This window comes from Crinia signifera, chromosome 2, assembly GCF_055691185.1.
Source record: "Crinia signifera chromosome 2, ASM5569118v1, whole genome shotgun sequence".
Taxonomy (NCBI): Eukaryota; Metazoa; Chordata; class Amphibia; order Anura; family Myobatrachidae; genus Crinia; species Crinia signifera.
Genome location: NC_139218.1, coordinates 354,796,129 through 354,817,679, shown reverse-complemented (window position 1 = coordinate 354,817,679; position 21,551 = coordinate 354,796,129). Strand labels below are relative to the sequence as shown.

The following is a 21,551-nucleotide window of genomic DNA, read 5'->3' as shown; positions in this document are numbered from 1 at the left end:
AGGGAACTTCACTAAAGCTACCGCTGACATTTAGCCTTAAATCCTTTGCAAATGTTTATCTTGTAGCTATCATCAGCTGGAGCTGCCCCAACCTTGTCACTGTAATGTGTACTCCCTGTTGGCCTTATGTTACTGAGGGAAGTGGGAGGGGCATGTCTTTTCACCTGTCCAACTGATGCCCCCCCCCCCCCCCCCCCACCTGAGCACATGTGCCACTATGAGGTCATGTGTTTACACAATAGAAAGCCAACCTGCAGCCCACCGCATCTGTAAGTGGCTAATTAGATCACACTTTTCTGGAAAATCAGTTATGTGCCACTAAGCCTGTCAGTCTTTATTTGCAACTTAGCATATCTATAGTAGTTATCTACAGCTATTGAACCCATTCATTCACAGCTTCGCTCCAGATTGCAATTACATGCAAAGCATTACAGTGGGTTTAAGATTTCATTTACTACGGATGATTGTGGATTTAGCTTCAATCTATTCTTCTACTGTGCATCTTTTATCAGGAAAGGTATTTTTGTTCAGTATCTAATTGAGTTTAGTTTTTTTATGAAAAAGATAAAAATTAGTCTTCTTTAGTTTTGCTGTAAACCTGACACACACACACACACACACACACACACACACACACACACACACACACACACACGTTGGGCAAATGGGGAAAAACACACTTTTATATATTCAACATGGTGTTAGTATATTAGAAGACAATAGTAGTAATGGTACCAACAACTTGTCATTGTTCTTTTCTTTAAATTGCTTTTCATGTGCTTATCAATGTGTGAAAGGTACAGAGTAAGCCCCCCCCCCCCCCCCCCCCATACACGATGGACCCAGAGAAGGGGAGAAGTCGCATATGATCCCCCTTGAACCACCCGTCAGCTTTCCGGCTGTCAGGATTGCATACGATACATCGTATTTGGTCCTCTTGCATACAATGAATCAGATGGGATCCCAGCAAGGCCTGCGAGATCTATAGTGCAGGCCTTGCAATCTGTAGCTGTGATCCGATGCGCACAGGACCACAAATCGGATTCGGAGCTGAAATACATACGATTTGACACTTTTCATCAGATTTCTCAGACCAATCTGTCGGAATTGGATGAAAATTGCCCAAATCGCAGCAGTGTATGGGCACCTTAGGTAGACAGGTGTGACCAGGCCCAGAATGGTAAAGCTCAGTGATACATAGGCCACAAAATACCATATCACATTATACATTTATTATGAACAACAATGTAATTACAGCAGTTACATCAATTTGAAGTACAAACCCCACCCAAATCTTTTTCTCTGTACATTACATCAGCCCCACCTGCAGTGCACATGGTTTTGTCCGAGAGAGAATTGCTTTTGGAAGTGAACCAGAATCAGACCTGTAGCCGGCGGCTCTCCTGCTGGGAGTTTTAATGCAAGCTGCAAAACCTCTTTTTATAAAGTTGTTTTCTATTATGAAACAATTATTGATGCCGGTTACAGTCACATATTCTAACATTAAATACAAGTAATGCAAGAGAAAAATAAGATTCATCATTATAAATGTATATTCTCCCCTGGGTTTCCTCTGGGTACTCCGGTTTCCTTACACAATCCAAAATTATAATGGTAAATTAGTTGGTTTCCAACAAAATTAACCCTAGAATGCCCGTGTGTTCATGTACATGTGGTAGGGAATATAGCATGTAAGTTCCACTGGGGCAGGGACTGATGTGATTGTTCAAATATTCTCTGTAAAGCGCTGCAGAATATGTGTGCGCTATATAAGTAACTTATTCAATAAAATAAATATGTCACAACCCCAATGTAACATAAGTGATGAAAACAAAACATTTTATAGTAAGTAATAAGCTGGAATACTTCAGAGTGGAAATGGGAGATTAAAGCACAAAACGTTTTCCTCTTCGTTTCATGACAAGCTGAGTTGTATGATACTATTTTGCATGGATTTAAAGACTTATCAAGCATTAGCACAGAAACCTTTGCGGTAAATGGGGCCTTATCCAGACAATTTACCTGAGAGATAAGCTAATGGTTCCCACATACAATGCAGCGTTATCCCAGTTTCGCAGTAACTCTGTATGAATGGACCATAGGACCAGAACATAGGACAATCTCTTTTCTCTACAATAGTATCCATAAACTCTGAATTATTCTCTTGTCTTTATCTTTAATATAAAGTTAAAGGACTAAGTGGAAATCCACCAACATTTCCTATTGTGGTCCCGATCTATGTAAAATCTGTGGGACATATAACAGCAATGTCATGAGCTGATCTCTTGTGTAAGGAAATAAACTGACCAAATGTACCTTTGACAATGCAGCAAATTTTTACCTGGGTCATACATGGATATTTCTCCCCATCCCAAACAGGTTTTTATTTCTGCAGTGACCCTCCCTTTCCAGAGCAAACTTCAAAGCAATCACCGTTACTCTCCAGCACGTCCCATCTGTAAGTGTGATCTATAATAATTAGAGGTGTTTCTCGCTGGATAACATACCCCTACCCTGGACATCAAAAAACCTATACAATAAGTAGAAATAAGTAGAATGTAAGCTCTAACGAGCAGGGAACTCGCTCCTCATGTACTTTTCTTAGAATATATCTCTGCCACTGTTATAATTGTGTAAGTGACCGCTGCTGCAACTGGCTTCTATTTACCATGTTCTTGTCCTAATTTGCTTTTGTACTGTAAATCACTATTTTCTTGGTTTGTTCTTATGCTCATCTTTGTATATATATATAAATAAACTATAATAATAATATGATGGAGTGAAACATGGGGAGACATTAAATAATAAGGGGAGGATGTACGTAACCAGATAGATTTTACATTTTATAGAAGGTACAAAGGAGTACATTTACTAAAGGTTCTAAAAATGAAAAGAGGTGATGTTGCCCAGCAACCAATCAGATTATTTCTATCATTTCTCTGTTGCATTCTAGAAAATGATAGACATCATCTGTTTGGTTGCTTTTATCAATATCACCTCTTGTCGATTTTAGGTAAATGTATCCCATTATATCTAGAATCTGACTGGTTCGTGGTAACATCCACGTGTAATCTACAGAAGATTTATTGCTTCAGTACATTTCCCTATCATCGTCGTTAATTTGCAAATCATATGAAATGTAATGGCATAGAATCATAAAAAAAAAAGGTCCATGAAGTCTGCATCCGATGATATAGATCCATCACACCTACAGCACCACTTTGAATAAAGATGCCCCCCCCCCCCCCCAAAAAAAAAAAAAAAAAAACACAGAAAGACCCCCGGCATGTCAGTCATGCTTCGGGTGACGGGGGCTGCAAGCAGCATCACAAGACCCGTTCTTCTAATGCACAGAAAGGGTCCTGCGCCTGGGTAGCACAACCATCAGACATCGGCTTGGGTACAAATCAGAATTAGGCCCTAAGTGTCTTGTAAGAGGCTCTGCATTTGTGCTGGTCAGAACCATACTTGCATAGGCAAACACATGGGGGGGGGGGGGGTTCTTTGAAAGTGCCTTAAATGGGATACGGTCATGGGTCACCAGTCACCAGCAAGTTGTTAGACTTTCATTAGGTTGACACCATTAGGTCAACCCCTTTGGCAGGGGGGGGGGCGCAATATTTGAGAGTTACGCCACTGGTAAAAAACCATGTCAACCTTTTGTCTGTTGACCTAACAACTTGCTGGTGACCCAATGTCCGCTCCATCAGCCTCCCGTACTTACTCCAATGTGCAGCAGAGTGAGAGATTTTTGGATTATATTTAGAAACCCCCCTCTAAAAATCCTGCATTTGCCACTGACTTGCTATGGGAATATGTGCTGGACATATTGCATATAAGGCCCTCATAAGCTGTAAGATATGCACTGTATGACATCTGTGGAGAGTAATGATAAGTATCCTACAACGTCAGCTAGATTGGAAACATTTATATGTATTGTGCAACAAATACCGATAAGTCATTTTATGTTACAAGTATCCTACAACATCTGTTCACCAAGTTTCTTAGAATTCATTTATTTAGGACAAAGCGGTTTTAAAACTGTTTTTATAAACTAAAACTCAGTATTGAAAAAATGCGGCTTGTGCATGTTCCAGGTGACATCACTATTGTGTACCTTTCACATACAGTATTTTTTCCATTTTACACCTTTAACCTATCGACCTATATTCTTTGGCCATTTGCTACCTAAGAGCTTTTCGGCGCGGTCACTCAGCCAGCACTGTAAATAAATGCTCACTGAGACAGATGGCTTTAAACTCTCTCTCACAGGTTGTTAATGCCTTTATGGTCTCCTTAACAGTGAGAGGTTATGGGCTAAGATAAGTAAGGTTCCATATAACCCCAGTTTATGTAGCTCTTCAGTCTTACTTAAAACTTAACAGACCTTAAGGTAAGAGGATACAAATGACAAGCACATATAAGTGCTAGCACATTAGCAGCGATTCTGTAACATCTGCAATGCTCAGCATAACGTGTAAGATGTCACAAAACCTAAATACCTGGGGCTCAGGGAATGCAAGCGAATAACATGCAGCCCAAAAGTAAGTCCTAGGTTCCTTTCAGCTGTGTACAGAGGGAGATCCTTTGGTGGTAAGGAAGCATTGAAGGATTTTCCCTTTGTGCAGGCACTGCAAGCAGATGTGTAAGTGTACAGCTTGCAGCGTAGCGAGGGGATTCAGGTGGCGGCGGGGGGGCGTTAGCTGTGGCGGTGTTAACCTGCTCGCTAGGCTCTGAATAAACGCAGCCTAGCGAGAAGGTCTGACTCGGGCCCTTAGTTTAGTACAGTCACCTTAATTTTAGCTTTTTTTTTTTTTAATGCAGAGGTCGTCTCTACCATTAGGCAGCTTTAGGCAGCTGCCTAGGGTGCCAAACTCTAGCGGGGTGCCACCAAGACTACCTCAAAATCAAAGTCTTTGATGATCCTTGTACTTAATGCAGGTAGCGGCTGTGGGAAACCGCACTTCCATACTTTCCCTTGAGGCATACTGTACTTCCCTACTTTTCTGCCCCCTCCAGGGAAAAGCAGGAGACTTGCCCACCTTCCATTCTGGAATGTTGGGCAAGTATGCCTTAAAGGGGTTGGAAAATGGTTATTGGTGGCAGTGTGGGGGGCAGTACAGTAGGTTGAAATTTCCCTTGGGTGCTGAGAAGCCTAATGCTGTGTCCACACGGTCCGATTTCCTTTCCGATGTTGATGATATAGTCATCATCGGATCGGCATCGGATGCAGATCGCAAGGGTTTTAACACTTGCGATCCCGATCTGATCCCGATGCGCGTTCACGTATCGGAAGCCAGAAAGTCTTGGCTGCCTTGTCTATATAGTGCAGATCTGCACTATATAGTCAAGATAGGATGCAAATCGGATGTGCCTTAAGATCCTATCCACGATCCTATCTGATCAGATCGTGGATAGGATCTTAAAGGGCACATCTAACGTGTGTACACACCATTACACCGGCCCTGCATGGGGCACTAGGGATTCTATGTGATATGCAAAACCATTGCTGGAGGCTGCCAATGATGAAAATCGTGTACAAACAGAACTCCATAGCCATGCGCACGGGGGGTGACGGGGATGCACAGGCACCTCCTAATGACCGCCAACACCCCCCACCCACCACCACGTACCTGTTGCACATTACAAAGTGTGATCAATGTATCTGCAATATTTGGTGGGGGTTTATAATTGTGAAGAGAGAATATTAGACCATGTACACTCTATTGTCTTTGAGGTTTTGAGGCTTGGTGCTAGATGGAATCCAGCGCCATGTTATAGGTGTATAACAAGAAAAACCCAGTTCACACCGCTCCGCCGAACGCACATCACCCCCATCACCCAAATCCCCTCGCTACACTGTGAGCAGATGTGTACGCTTACACATCCGCTCACAAGCACCCGCACAGATAAAAAAATCCTTTGATAGTTATTAACCATCAAATGATTTTTCCTCTGCACGCAGCCGAAAGGACGCTCAGGACTTACTTTTCGGCTGCAAATTGGGGCGGACACTGACATTATGTGACGTCAGCCGCCTGCCCTGCGTTCCCTGGGGCCCACCCAGCATTTCTGCCCAACCTTTTTGTGGGCACACCCATGAAAGGTCTGGTGTCTCCACCCTGGGATGCCCCCAGCCTGTCAATCAGGCGCTCGCAGTGGGGGTCTGCATTAACACCCTATGCGCATGTGCTGACCCCGACCATCGACAGAGGAGACAAATTCGCTGCTCTGCAGGCATGTCCGAATTGGCCCCTCAGTAGTAAGTGAATTATCTTCCACATGTGTAAATAGGTGTATGCCAGTGACAGTGGTGCAGAGCCGCAATCATTTATATCTACACTCACAGCCAAAGAGCTGGACGGAAAATGATATGGCGCCACAAGGGTTGCGCAGCGCCGAATTACAGAATACACAAGGTCCCTGCTCGTGAGAGCTTACATTCTAAGGCCCCTTTCACACTCTCCGGCTCCTGCCGGGGGCGAAACCCTGCATGGCCACCAGAAGCTGTGCAGCACACAGAAGTTTATAATGGTGGGGAATGGCCACAGCCCGGCAGCCGTCCTTACCAGTGGTGACATCCGGCTGCAACCGCGGCCGTCCCGTGTGAATGGACACAATCATGTCCATCATACTGTGTACGGCACGGCTTTTGCCCGTCCTGTGTTTTGCCGCCCGGCTGGAGCCGGAGCACGTGAAAGGGGCTTAAAGAGGAGTGACTTCACATTTTGCACAGGTAGAGTGTGGGTGGTAGGTGTGACTACACATTTAGTACAGGTAGAATGTGGGTGGTAGGAGTGACTACACATTTTGTACAGGTAGAATGTGGGTGGTAGGTGTGACTACACAATTTGTACAGGTAGAATGTGGGTGGTAGGTGTGACTACAAAATTTGTACAGGTAGAATGTGGGTGGTAGGTGTGACTACACAATTTGCACAGGTAGAATGTGGGTGGTAGGTGTGACTACACAATTTGTAGAGGTAGAGTGTGGGTGGTAGGTGTGACTACACAATTTGTAGAGGTAGAGTGTGGGTGGTAGGTGTGACTACACAATTTGTACAGGTAGAATGTGGGTGGTAGGTGTGACTTCACAATTTGTACAGGTAGAATGTGGGTGGTAGGTGTGACTACACAATTTGTAGAGGTAGAGTGTGGGTGGTAGGTGTGACTACACAATTTGTACAGGTAGAATGTGGGTGGTAGGTATGATTACACAATTTGTACAGGTAGAGTGTGGGTGGTAGGTGTGACTACACATTTAGTACAGCAGGAGCAAACGCAGGATTTTCAGAAGGGGGTTTCCAGAGGGGCGGAGCAAAGCACAGGGATGGACACTTAGGTGACCCAGTATATGCCGGGTCAGTTAAAGCATTATAGATAGACCTAATGTATATAAATAATAATAAAATATATATACAGTACGCAGTAAACCTTGTGTTATTTCACCAGACCCGGAGTGACGTGTTTTTTGTTGGACTATATATATATATATATATATATATATATATATATATATATATATAGCAAGGTTGAAGTTTGGCACTCTCGGACAATTTGTCAACGTGCCAGGGTGCCTTCACAAGAAGTGAATGTAGAGTACGATGACCCAAGGTTAGCCCCAGGAATGATGAGCGACACTCGCTGGACTTTGAAATAAGTTTTTAGTAGTGGAGAAAAAAGATGTATGTGACAACTTTTTTCTCCACTACTAAAAAGTTATTTCAAAGTCCAGCGAGTGCCGCTCATCATTCCTGGGGGTAACCTTGGGTCATTGTACTCTATATATATACATATATATATACATACAGGGGCATCAACAGCAGTGTAGGCCCCTGGGAATAACAATGTATTGGGGCCCCTACCGATCCTCCAGCGGTAGGGGTGGGGGATGCTTTGATGTCCCACAGGTGGTAGGGGGTATTATATCAACCGCTCAGCATGTAGGGCCTGGATCAGTAATTTTCACTAATTACCCCTTTACTGCACAGATGGCGGGAGATGGGGTGGGAGAAGGGGGCATTGGGCTGAATGAAGGGGCCCTGATATATAAGTTCCAGGGTGGTAGAGGATGTTTAATATGCAGAGGAGGGGTATATAGTAGAGTGGGCTTATTATTCATAATTTTCTGGTGGGAGGATGGCTTGCTTGACTGCAGATATCTCCAGTTTCCGGTAATTGATTTCTTAGATTTTAATGGAATTAAAAACTAGAGAATCCCACCTACCAAATGATATTGGGGACTAGGTAATCAGAGTTCAGGAGGCAGAGCAATCTGCCAACAAGTATATAAAACTACATACCAGGTGTGTGGAGCTGGAGCAGTAACCAGCTGCTATAAGGCTGATATCTCTGGTTTTGGGAAAAGTAGAGACAAGCTACTAGTGTTCCTCAAAGGGGAAGAGTCTCAGCTTTTGGAATATACCCTCAGAAAAACTCTGTCAGACAGAACCTGAAATATCTGACTGGGAAGAGCAATTAACAGGCTTGGATGGGGACCACTGCTTTGAAGTCAGATATTTCCGGTTCCCAAGGGCCGATTTTTCAAATTCTTGTACCCATGGAAAGAGGGGACCCTCAGCTTTCAGTCTAGGGCCCTTAGACTCCTGGAGGGGTTTCTGGGTACTGCGTGCGCTACTGTACAGGTAGAGTGTGGGTGGTAGGTGTGACTACACAATTTATACAGCTAATTGGAACATTCTTATTGAGTGTAGGGTGGAACAAATCAGAATACAAAGGACTGGTTGGCTGCATTCTGGACTCATAATGCTGAGGATGTGTATTCTCACTGACTGATGTCCTGATGCTCTGTATGACACTCATTGGTTCCATTAGCATTTCCATTCTGCTGCCAGCACTGATCATTGCCCAGTTATACAGCAGAATGCGTCTGCATTAGCAGACACTTGTTACAGAAAATAAAAGCATAGTTGCAGAGAACATATGATATTGTTCTGTCCTATATCTGCTCAACAACTTCTGCTTTGTGGAAGGTTCCCTAACAACAAACAAACAGGTCATCGCCTGCTGCCAGTTTCTAACACTGCTGGATTTCTTAAACGTATTAATCCCATTCAGGAGTTGCTGGTGGGGGGAAGGGGGAAGCTTGGGAACGACCGATGCCCAGGATTTTAATAAGCAGTAATATATATTTGAATCTGTAGTTGTAAAGGCCCCCATACATTAGGCCAACTTGTCCGAAGTCGGACCTAATCTACTGACAACTCCCGGGGGGGGGATTCATCACATGCAGTCCCCGGGGAGCTGCTGTCAGAGGGAGCCCCGGTGCTGAGCTGAGCAGAGCAGGGCGGTGGGGGGGGGGGGGGGGGGGGCTGCAAACGCAGAGCCAGTTTACTCACTGGCTGCTAGGGGACCACATTGCCGGGTAGCGTAGGGGAAGCCGGGCAGCAGCGGGTGCACATAGAAAAAACACACAGAAATGAATGGCCAGCCAGTGATTGGCTGAGAGCTCTCAGCCAATCACTGACTGGCCATTCATTTCTATGTGCGCCCGCTGCTGTCCGGCTTCCCTCACGCTACAGGGTGCCCATCACTGCATTCAACGCCCCGGATCACCGGCTCCCTGCTTGCGGCGATCACCGCCTAGGTCAGTGCGCCTCCCCTGCCCCTTGAATCAGCTGAGCTCCCCATACGCCGCATCCCCTGCCCGCCTCCAGGCTGCACATAAGATTTACCAAATCTTATGTGTAGCCCGTCCGACCTCGACCCGATGCGCACGGGACCGCGCATCGGGTCGGATGGCATGTCTAAACATACAATTTGGGCCGATTTCACTGCCCGATCCATCCGAATCGAGTGAAATCGGGCCCAAATCGCACAGTGTATGGGGGCCTTTAGGGTATGGGTCGTAGGGTCAACCACTGTATGTCGACAGGGCTTAGGCCGACACCTGAAGTAGGTGCACATGGCTAAGGTTATAACCTGCTCGCTAGGCTCCAAATGTACAGTATGCAGCCTAGTGAGCAGGTCTGAATTACCCACTTAGTGTGGACTTTTTCATGCTTAACAATCCACATGGACGCTGTGGTGGAGCGAGGCGCCTGGCCCCCAGGTGCGAGGTGCAGGCTACAGTATTTGGGGGGACATGTACTTAGGTGTCAACATTGACACTAAATATACCTGAAAGGCTCATGTCAACCTTTTCATGTGTCAACATGTTGACCTTTTGTTTATGTCGACCTTTTACATAGTTACATAGTTACATAGTAGTTAAGGCTGAATAAAGACTTGTGTCCATCTAGTTCAACACTGGTTTTAATGAGTATAATCTGTTATTTTTTTGTTGACCTAGTGTATATGGACATTAGTGTAGTGAACTAGTGTATATGGACATGTTTCCGTGTCGACCTATTAAGGGTATACCTACATTATTGTCTAAATACATTTCCAGCTTGCAAACTGGTTTAACCTTTTAGGTCTATCAGCTATTGCGTGGTACGGTCTTATTTACTCTTCAACATAAATACCCTTCGGATTATACCTATTTTATCTTTATTTTCAATGTTTAAACAAAGATTGATCTGAGCAGTCCTGCACTATAGCTCCATACACGCTTGGCAATAAAAAGAGCGATATCGGTAATTTTAACCCTTTTATCGCCCAGTGTGTATGCTGCACCCAAAGGCCGATTTGCGCTCCTTTGGTTTGTTACCGACCCTCTCCGTGTTGTGCAGAATGCAGCATGGACCCCGCCGCCCTCCGGCATTGGCAAATGTTTATGCACTTGCCGATGCTAGCACCCCATCGTGTCCCCATGGACGCCAATATGCACCTTCAGCAGTTCATTTGCTAAAGCTTCTAAAAATGAAGAGGTGATGATGCCCTTATCAACAAATCAGATTCTGTGTATCATTTCTCTAGTGCATCCTAGAAGATCTGTTTGGTTGCTATGGGCAACATCACTTTTTATTTTTAGAAGTTTAAGTACATTTGCACCTAAAGGCCCCCATACACGCTGCGTTATATGCTGCACATACATTTTGTACTGCCCGCGGATCGCTCCGCATGCAAATCCACCCGATAATGCATCGCATTGCGTGCTGCTATCGCAGCGTGTATGGGGGCCTTTAGAATCTGTTCTCATGATAATGTCACTGACTAGTCTGCAAGGTAACTGCTATAGTCCATTCTGGCATAAAGGGAAATACATCTGATGTAGGCCCTGACAGGAAGTACAGCCAAAATCTGTTATGCACCTATTTTGCACTGTTGTGTTTTGGGGTCCTACATGGGTAAGGGTATTCCTAATGTTGGCAAAAATGTTGGCCCTTCTAATACATGGATCGGGTCATTCCTAACTAGAAGCAGTAAGAAAGGAGTGGGGGTTACACTTTAAACTGCCCCCAAAATAGTAATTTCAAGTGGCGGTTTACCAATTACATTACCATTCCCCCCCCAGGTAAAAATTAATCACTGTGCTCAGTGTTATGCCTGGTACACACCAGGACGACAGGGGTCCGATCCCATCAATGTAGATCCAATTCCAACCAATTGGATGTAGATTGTGTGGTGATTGGGCCCTTTTCTGTCCTGGTGTGGACCGATACCGATCCGATGCGCGGTCCCGCGGGTTGGTCAGTCGTTATTCAGATCCTACCTGCAGCAGGTAAGATCTGAAGAACGACCATACAGCCGGGTGCGGGTCGCCATCGGATCGGACCCCCTCACGGTGCACATCATGAGCGGGTCGTGCCCCCCCGCATCATCGTGAGCGGGTCTGAAGAAACACTGATGACCCGCTCACAATGTGCATCGTGAGCGGGTCGTCGTGGTGTGTATCCCACATTAGGGAAGCCACTCCACTGGCTTCCCTGGCTCCACTGTGACAAGTAGTGACTTCCTATTGGAAGTCCGACCTGCCACTCACCAACATTAAGGCAGTCCCATTGATAGGTATTCCCTCCCTCCAAGCTTCCTCTTTGGCTTCTATAGGCTTCAGACCATAGAACCTGGGGTAAGCACATGTGCAGTACCAAGGCCGATACTGCGCATGCACTGGTTCCAATGCGTGTCATCTGCATTGTACAGGCGCTGGGACCATGATTTGGCTTCTATGGGCTGCAGCCAAAGCAACCCATAGAAGCTGGAGGTATGCGGCTATGCGCAGTTCCGAGGTAGATATTGAACATGCGCCAATCCTTGTGCCTTTTTTTAGCCACTAGCCCATATGGTCCCTGAATTTCAATCAATTTGCGATTAAATATTCTCTGCAAATGCAACTTCAAGACCAATGCAGCACATCTGCTGACATCTCTGAGTCACACTAACTGTCATTTAAATCCGGACAAGACAGCCAGATAATGACAATGAAGTTATATACACAACCCCTATCAACGTCTGGATTATCTGAATCACAAAGAAGTCATTAAGATTGCTAATGTCCTTGTCAAGTGGCTGAACTGAATTATCACACTTATCCCATCACTCCACAGTGCAAAACAAGAGGCAGCTGAAGATACAGCACACAGTACCTCCTTATTGTGTTATGTATACACTCATTTATTGCGGAGATATTAATAAATCCTCCACATAAAAATATATGTATATATATATATATATATATATATATATATATATATATATATATATATATATATATATATGTGTATAGTATAAACTAGTTATACTGCATTGATATATATCAAAATGATGTCTGACTGGATTTAGAACCCTTAAATTGCATCTCTATAGCTAATTAGCTCTTTAAGGATAATCTAATAATATCTTTGTATGTTAATGCTGGCCCTAAGGTCTATAAAGGCATGACAGAATATACTTATCTGCTTTGGCACAAAAGCTACTGAATAAACAATTTTTAAACAAACTGTCACAATTAAAAACTAATTATTGACTATCTATATAATAAGTTGAAAAGTGTGTATTTGTGTGTGCGTGTAGTTGCATTGCGGACACATCGTGGCACTCAGAGCCACCAAATTCAGCAAAAAGATACCTATGGACCCGGTGGTGTGCACCTCAAAACCGGGAAATCCAAACAGTGATGAATTTGAATCAGAACTTATTTTTTAATCCTACTTTCATTTCTTAATTGTATTTCTATGTATACCTATGTTTTTTTCACAATTAATTGAGTAAATTGTACACTTTAAAGTGACAAATCTTCATCTCAGTCTTATTCTTCAACTTCTTACACTCATAACATTCAAACAAATACAGGCAGTGCTCATGCCCATCAACCAAACATTATCAATGAACCGGTTGATGCTTGCGATGGCTGGATCAGGGGATTGGCCTGGCGGGTGTAGGGAAGAATTTGGCCCATTGCACCAATTCCATTGGTGGAATGCGTCGCGTCATGATGTCACGTGGCCCGGCCCCTGACATGCTTTCACACTCAGGGGCTGCCCCACTGTTTGGTAGAGACGGCCGATGCATACGCTTTACAGATCTCCAGAAGTCAGAGACTGCTGCAGCAACCCTGTGGCAGAACTGTTGGGGAGAGCGGCAGTTGCAGCGAGCGATTTATTTTTAATTAATTATGGCGCGGGAAGGCCCACCCCGGTATCCACGCACTCAGCGCCTGTAACTACATACCAGAAAATGTACCATTGAAATACAGAATGGAGATGAGGTGACACCCCCTTCCATTAGGCCACACCCCTTTCTGCTTTTGTACCGATTTCTGACCCCCCGATGTTGGAAGGTATGCAGGGCCGGCGCCACCACTAGGCAGGACTAGGCATTTGCCTAGGGCGCCGGCCACTGGAGGGCGGTACTGAGCCGTCGAAGGAGAGGTACCATAGAGAGGTAGCAGAAAGCCGGGAACGTGAAGCAGGTGAGTCTGTGATTTTCCCTGCCCCCCCTCCCCCCATCCCGCCCGTGAATCAACGCTGCCACCGGACACGGGGGTGCGGGCGCCCACCTCAGTGCCAGAGTATCGAGAGGGGAGCGGGGAGCTGGCGGCGTGGGGGGGATTTGCCTGGGGCGGGCGGGAGACTTGCACCGGCCCTGAAGGTATGTCATAGGTGCTAAATCTCAGGAGTGGATGTGGAATTCAACAACACACACAAGCTATCAAGTCAGGAGCGGTGCGTTTCAAACAACAACACCATACCTGATTTCATTGCTGTGAATGAGTATCAATGCAAACACATTCTAGCATTATGGTGGAGGCTTTAACAAATTCCAATCTTAGGTCTTTGGCACAGCATTAGATGAAATTTTACAGCAATTTTGGAAATGAAAAAAAAAAAAAAGGTTTTCCCGGGCAACGCCGGGTGGGTCAGCTAGTAACAAATATACAACGTTCAGAGCATCTACAGAGAACATTTCTCCTACCTGCAAAGTGGCTCTACATGGTCTCTATCAAGGAAATCATGATCCCGTTTCACAGATGCGATGTCGATTGGAAACTGAGAATCTGGAAAGAGAAATGATAGATTTGTGTCACAGTGACTGGCAGAGCTTACAGTAATATGTGATTCTATTGTTACTACATAGAACATAACCAACACAGGTGCTAATAATAAGGTGTGTGCATGTGGTGCATCTGCACTGTGGGTGCACCATCCGGCAACACCACCCAGACGGCCACTGTCCTCCTTTGCCCACAGCTCACCTTCGCTGCCTACCTGCTGCTCACTGTCCCCATGGGCACCAATTCCCTTTCTGGTACAGGGCGCCAAAATGTCTAGTTACTGCACTGGCACTTACTATACATTAACATTCAGCTCTATTGCCCACATGTACTGTCTGATGCAGAGCTGATAGGGTACTGCAGCACTAATACAAGAGCCATACACAGATGGGAATGCATACACAGTATATGGGGATTATTCTGGTCTGTTTTCAAGTAGCGTATGTTCACACAGGGACCAATAGACTGTTCGCTTGGTGCACGCACCGAAGGCTGTGGCCGGGGGGCAGGGGCGGTGGCGAACAGACGCGCCCATGGGAACACCCAACGGTTCATGTGCTATGTAGGGGCATTTTCTAAGCGATCTGGTGAGATCGCTTAGAAAATGCCCTGATATCACCCGTGAGTGATAAAGTAGAGAGAGATAAAGTGGCAGACAATCCTCCCCTTAGTGCCGTGTTACATGCTTCCAAGGCTTAGTACCTATGCCCCTTAGTAACTATTTACAGAGTGTAGTATTGTTCATGTGGAAGGTGCACAACGGAATCACTGCTAATGCTGCTACCTCTGCTGTATGAAGAAGCCCAGTAACGACAGGACAAGCAGACAACCATTGTAGTCTGTAGCACAAGCCTTTCCTTACGGTAATCTGTTAACTGGTTCACCGCTGTGTAGGTCTAAGAGCAGGTTTATCCTACAGACAGAGGTTGCGACTGCCTAATTATTTTAATTATTACATAAATATTATCACTGAACACACACGGTTACTACTGTATTAAAGACTGGGTGGTCTTAGTGAATGGGATCTTCGGTTCTCACGCTTCCTATGTTTTTAGCGGCTGGTGTAATTATGGTTTTGAATCTCATAAAAGCAGCCTTCCACGGGTGTATAGTGACATGGAACAGAGTGATGTCATAGGTGAGATGCACGGCGAATTCCATCAGAGGAGATGGTGCCATTACCTTCATATAGCTGTGCGTACTGAGGAAATCCAGCCGCCCGGAGCCACTCGCATGCTTCTTTCGCCTCGAGTTCTATAAATAAGAACAGAACATAAATGTATTGCCTGGGCGTTCATGGTTTTATTACTCCAGAGATCATCTGTAATACTCATGTCTGTAAATCTGAAAAAAGTACCAGGCTCCTAGTGAAAACTGACGTACAGGCAGAGTACACTATTGCAGGGGTTCTCAAACTCGGTCCTCCGGACCCCATACAGTTCACGTTTTCCAGGTTACTCGGCAGGTGCACAGGTGCATTCATTACTCACTGACACATTTTAAAAGATCCACAGGTGGAGCTAATTGTTTAGCTTGTGATTCTGTGAGGAGACCTGGAAAACATGCACTGTGTGGGGTCCTGAGGACCAAGTTTGAGAACCTGTACACTATTCGTACATACAAAGATCCCATAGTGGGAATAAGAAATTACAATTATAATCAATAAATATATATATATATATATATATATATATATATATATATATATATATATATATATATATAGTAACATAATAACATGTGCACTTCTAAGATCAGAAAAGCAAAAACAGACAGACAATCTACAATAACAAACGTTCTTTAACCAGTTTACAACAATGACCAACATAGTAATGTCTGTTCACAATATACCAAATCCAATATGGGGGAAATATATAAATATATTCATTTGCAACATACAGGTAACACAATAAAGTATTCATTTTTAAACTAAAAATCATACGAGAATAGTGGCCCCCATACGTTACAGATAAATTGTCTTGATCCCCCCACATCCAGGTTGGGGAATTGTGGGGTATTAAACATGTTTAAAAATGCAGATTTCCCAGTTATGACTGAAAACGGTCAGAATCGTCAAATCGGGAATTTTTTACATAGTAGCAACAAAGTATTTCTGTTGTTTCAAGATAGAATTTCAGAAATCCTATATATACCAGGAGCAATTGTAATAAACTGTACTACTGAGCATAATGATTTTCAATATTTTTATTACATTTTTTTTATGAGTTAATCTTTTCTTTATATTGTCAGGTTTCAGGTTTTTTTTTAAAATAAGGTTAAAACGGTACTTGTTTCCTAGCAGGGCGCCACCGATTTTAATTGTATAAAATCGGTTCACAAAAATCACATGCGATGCGACGCGACCAACCCGATTTTTACATTGGAACCAATGTTAAATGGTCCCTGAGACCCGATTTTACATTGGCCCCAATGTTAAATGCTCCCCAGACCCCATTTTTCATTGTATACCCATCCTGATGGGTAATTACTATGTGAAATGCCCCCCCATTGTTAACACCACGCCACGATCAACGTCAACGGCGGTACGTGTCCTCCGACCTTTTCATACCCCCACTATCCACGTCGGCGCGGAGTTGATTATATATAGTGTGGTGAGGGCAGCGAGCCACCGAGCCCGAAGCGTGGCGAGCGCAGCGAGCCCCACGAGGGGACGTGCATTACTTCACACGTATTACCCTTCCCCTCGCGGGGCTCGTGGCTCGCCACACTATATAAAATCAACTCCAAGCCGACGTGGATAGTGGGGGTATGAAAAGGTTGGAGGAGGCGTACCAACGCCCCTCGCAAACTCGCCGCGCTTTTCGGGTTGACGTTGAGCGTGGCGTTGCGTTAACAATGGGGGGGCATTTCATGTAATTAACCATGAGGGTGGGTTTACAATTAAAAATGGTGTCTGGGGGGCATTTAACATTGGGTCCAATGTAAACTCGGGTCTCAGGGACCATTTTTACATTGGGTCCAATGTAAAAATCGGGTCGGTCGGGTGTTAAAGTGTATTAAAAAGGTCTTTAAAGCCTGAAAATCGGGTCAGTCGGGTCCCATCGCATACCTTAAGTTAAGGTATGCGATGGGACCCGACGGGCGCCGTGCTAGGAAACAAGTACCGTTAAAACATATTGATCAATTCCATGCAATGTAGAAATATTATTGACCCTGTCTTGGTTTATCAAACTCAGTGACGGGAATGTACTAAAATGCAATATAACCGAAATACAGGTTTATATATTATTAGATGATTATACTGTCAAAACTACACATCAAATAATATCATCTTCATCATCATCATCATCATCATCATCACCGGCCAGTTAGCATTACAAACCACACAATATACAAATCACATATAACAACAGAACAAGTACACCAGATAGACCCAGGATTTTCGATGCATTAGACAAGGGGGTGGCTCCGAAGGCTCAGATCACAGGTTGCTAGTAATATTTGTACTCGCAGGAGAACCATTTTAAAGTACAGTAGGAGACGTGAATATAAGACATAGCACAAACTTTCCAATATAAACAAGTTTAACAGAGACCTTTGAGTTTTGACTAAACACATTAACAATAATTAGCTGGGCCAATATGAGCAAGCCTATTTTGGTCCAATGTTTTTGCTGGAAAGCCTGTGCGCCAGCTCATTAGCCTTTATTTACTTAGACGGGAGTTTAATACCTTGGCCTCGGTAGTGCTTGTAACATATGCGAGTACACACAGTTCTTACTGAGGAAAAAAATAACAGAACACATCTGCCCCCCAAGGTAACACATGTGCTGGAGTCTGATCCACAGCCATCCTCATGACACGGGGTCTATCAGGTGTACAATAACATAGGAATTACAGTATTTTTAGATTTCACTTATTGGAAAAGGATGGATGGCCTACAGGAAAAGTAGGGATTACTTTAAGATACAAAGGGCCTAATTCAACACCGCTTGCTAAGCAGCGGTCGCCCTGTGCTTAGCAAGCAGCTTCACGCTGCCCTCCACCCGGCCGAGCGACCCGCCACCCCAGAATCCCCTCGGTTACATGCGAGGGGATTTATTGGAACAACCGGACCAGGACAAGACCCCCGGACCGGACACCAAAATCTGCAGTCTGTAGCTTGTAGCGTCCGGTCTGGGGGGTGTCCTGTCCGGGGGGCTGCCTGTGACACCTGTCACCAGGGAGTGGAGGAGGGGTAAAATAAAGCCTCCCTGTATGGTCCGGGCATGTAGCAAAAAACGGACGTCCGGACCACACGGGGAGGCTGCAATCTCCACTTCCCCATGTCCCTCATGATAGCTATCACAGGGACCCCCCTGGACAAGACACCCCCCGGACCGGACACTACAAGCCCCGGACTGCAGATTTTGATGTCCGGTCCGGCGGTCCGGGGTTTAGTCCGGGTCCGGTTTTTACATAGTCCCGCCATGCACATGTTCAAATATGCGCACAATCTGCCCCCGTAGCGAATACGTCGGGGACGATTCAACAAGAATCAAGCCCAAAGTGTACGCATTACAGTAGGTGTACTTATATTCCTGTACATACAGTGGTAACGAGGGGCTGTTTTCCTACAAAATGTGGGCTTATGAAAGCAGTAACAACTATGGAATGTAGATACATTGCTTTGTCTGAAAACTGTCCCCAATAATTTAAAAGCACCACCCCTAGATAATACACCAATCGCATCCATGCTAAGTGGTCCATCTGACTCAAAATCAGGCCCTAGGGGGGGGGGTGTTATTTATCAGATTTGATCTATTATCTTCTAGAAGGTGCTAAATAAAAAGAAAGTAGATTGTGATTGGTTACTATGGGCAACATCCCATCTTCAGTAGAACTCCCATCTTAGTAAATCAACCCCTAAGTCTGAATACATTTTCCCCCTCGCCCGGACGTTCCCAAACTCTGTTCTCAAGGCACTGTAAAGGTCCAGGTTTTAGAGATAACCATGTTTGGGCACAGGTAACCTAATTAGGACCTCAGTCCATTTGATTTAACAATCTGTGCTCAGCCATCGGTGCAGTCCCCATCGATGGTTGCAATCGATGGCGATTCTGCACCCAACCATCGATAGTCATAAACTATGTGATGGATAACCATTGATAGTTTTAGCTATCGATGGTTATCCATTATCTTTGACTGAATGGCCAATCAAAATGTGGGGGCGTGGCTTCTGGGTGTTGGAGGCGGAGCTATGCTCAGTGTCCCAACACATTGGGGAAAAAAAGAAACATCGGAAAAAAAGAAACATCGGTTCTCCTTTGCCATAGATGTAGGGAAACCATCTGGTTCTCAGGGAAACATCGATGGCAAAAGTATTCAATATCAGCCATAAACCATTGATGATTTAAAATCATTGATGGTCGATGGCCATCCTTACATAAAACCTGGACTGTTAGGGTGCTTTGAGGCACGCGAGTGGGAACTACTGCCCCAGCCTGTAAGCAGAATTGTTTATTTTAAAGGTGTGGAATGCCGGACAATCTCTATTTTTTTTTTTTTTTTAAACAGCCAGCATCCAGAACCTCTGGCAAACTCAGACCCTATTACATCCGCCCCTCATACACTGACACCTATTAAAGAACAATTTAAGAGTGGCTGTTGCAGCTCAAGGACAACTTCATTTTAATGTTCACATTTTATGTCATAAACTGCAGCTGTACGAATAATGTAACAAATAATATAATGATAATCCGCTAAAAAAAAAATATTTTTTATCTCACTACTTTGTATTTTCTTACCGTAGTTGTGTAAACAGTCATCTATTAAAAAGCTGTGACACAATCCGATGAAAGATACACAATGTGCCACTGTCTTCAGTCTATCCTGTATTGTATGCAGAGTATAACCCTCCATAGCTGTATGGAAAATGTATTCACTCGCCACAGAGAATTGCTTCAGCCAACAGATCATTAAAACCCAACTTGGCACCCCAGTGCTTATTGTCCTGTTACTTAATGAGGGTATTCCGTTATTAGAATCCCAGATACTATTTTCTAAACATTGTGTCATCATCAAAAGTTTCCAACCTCTCAGATCAGATGATCAACAGGAAGCAAAAATGATGAAAACAATTTGCATTACATAACCGATAAAGAGACACGATCACCCGTATTGTGCAACAGCCAGCCCATGTCAGAGCATCTCATTATACTCATTATAGATTGTGGAGGATAGTTCCAGCAATAGCAGTGAGTCACCTCTGTTGTGCTGTAAATAGAATGATGCCAACGTTCTGGTATTGTCCATCATTATTTGTTATACTTCCAACCATCTCTATTTCTGCTGCTATTAGCTGCAACGTCAAGTGAGCCACACTTAGCGGACAGACACCGTGCTGTGAGGTACCGGGGGCAGTTCCGGATATGCATGTGATGTGGGGACATGTCCTTTGTGGTGTGTGGCACACCCATCATGACACATGGTCATACCCATTTTTCCCATGCAGTGCTGAAGGATACATGGAAAAACTTGCGATGCCATAAGACATGTCACACCGTGTCCGGCAGGCCACATTAAATTCCACTCTCAGAGACTATTTGCAAATGTGGTGGCAAATTAAATTAGCGCAAGAAGCAAAAATGCAAAAATAATAGCAAGAAGTGCCTATTCCATTGTCAACATAAGCTTTGCTGTGCTGCAAGTCATATGCTATGAAAGGCAGCTGGAAATACTGTATATCCCATTGAAGGACAACCACTGTCAACCTGGAGTGAGGACGTCTGAAATCTGGAGCCTGCTCAGATGGTCATAGGCTTTCCCAGATGCCCCTGGGCATTTGGTTATACTCAGGGCTGACTCTAGATCTGGGGAGGTACCACTGAGTCCACCTATCACCTTGTTGTACTTAATGCAGATGTCAGCTGTAGAAAGTAAGGCACAACCTCCACACTTTCGCTTGAGGGGCTGGACAGTGGGGATTGGTAGCAGTGTGGGGTTGGGGGGGGGGGGCAGTAGTTTGAAGTTTTAATTTCTAGTGTGCTGAGAAGCCTTTAACCGTCCCTGACTATACTACTTATTCCTAGGGCCGGCTCTGGTGGTAACCTCCTTCAATAACCATGGTCAAATATCCCTTTGTCTGCCTAATGATGAAATATGACTAATTGTACTCCCTGTCTATTGATTTAATTAAGCTACCAATTATTATTA

General features: G+C 44.5%; 1 protein-coding gene across 5 annotated transcripts in view; it reads right to left on the bottom strand.

Moving 5' to 3' along the window:
• The window catches only part of STARD13 (StAR related lipid transfer domain containing 13), a 290,895-nt gene that overhangs the window by 24,761 nt on the left and 244,583 nt on the right, over window positions 1–21,551 (bottom strand). For all 5 annotated transcript variants that reach the window (XM_083169803.1, XM_083169805.1, XM_083169807.1 and 2 more), the window contains 2 exons: window positions 15,580–15,651; window positions 14,319–14,400 (listed from right to left, as the gene is read on the bottom strand). In XM_083169803.1, coding sequence (XP_083025929.1) covers window positions 14,319–14,400; window positions 15,580–15,651 — 154 coding nt within the window. The remainder of the gene's footprint in view (window positions 1–14,318; window positions 14,401–15,579; window positions 15,652–21,551) is intronic.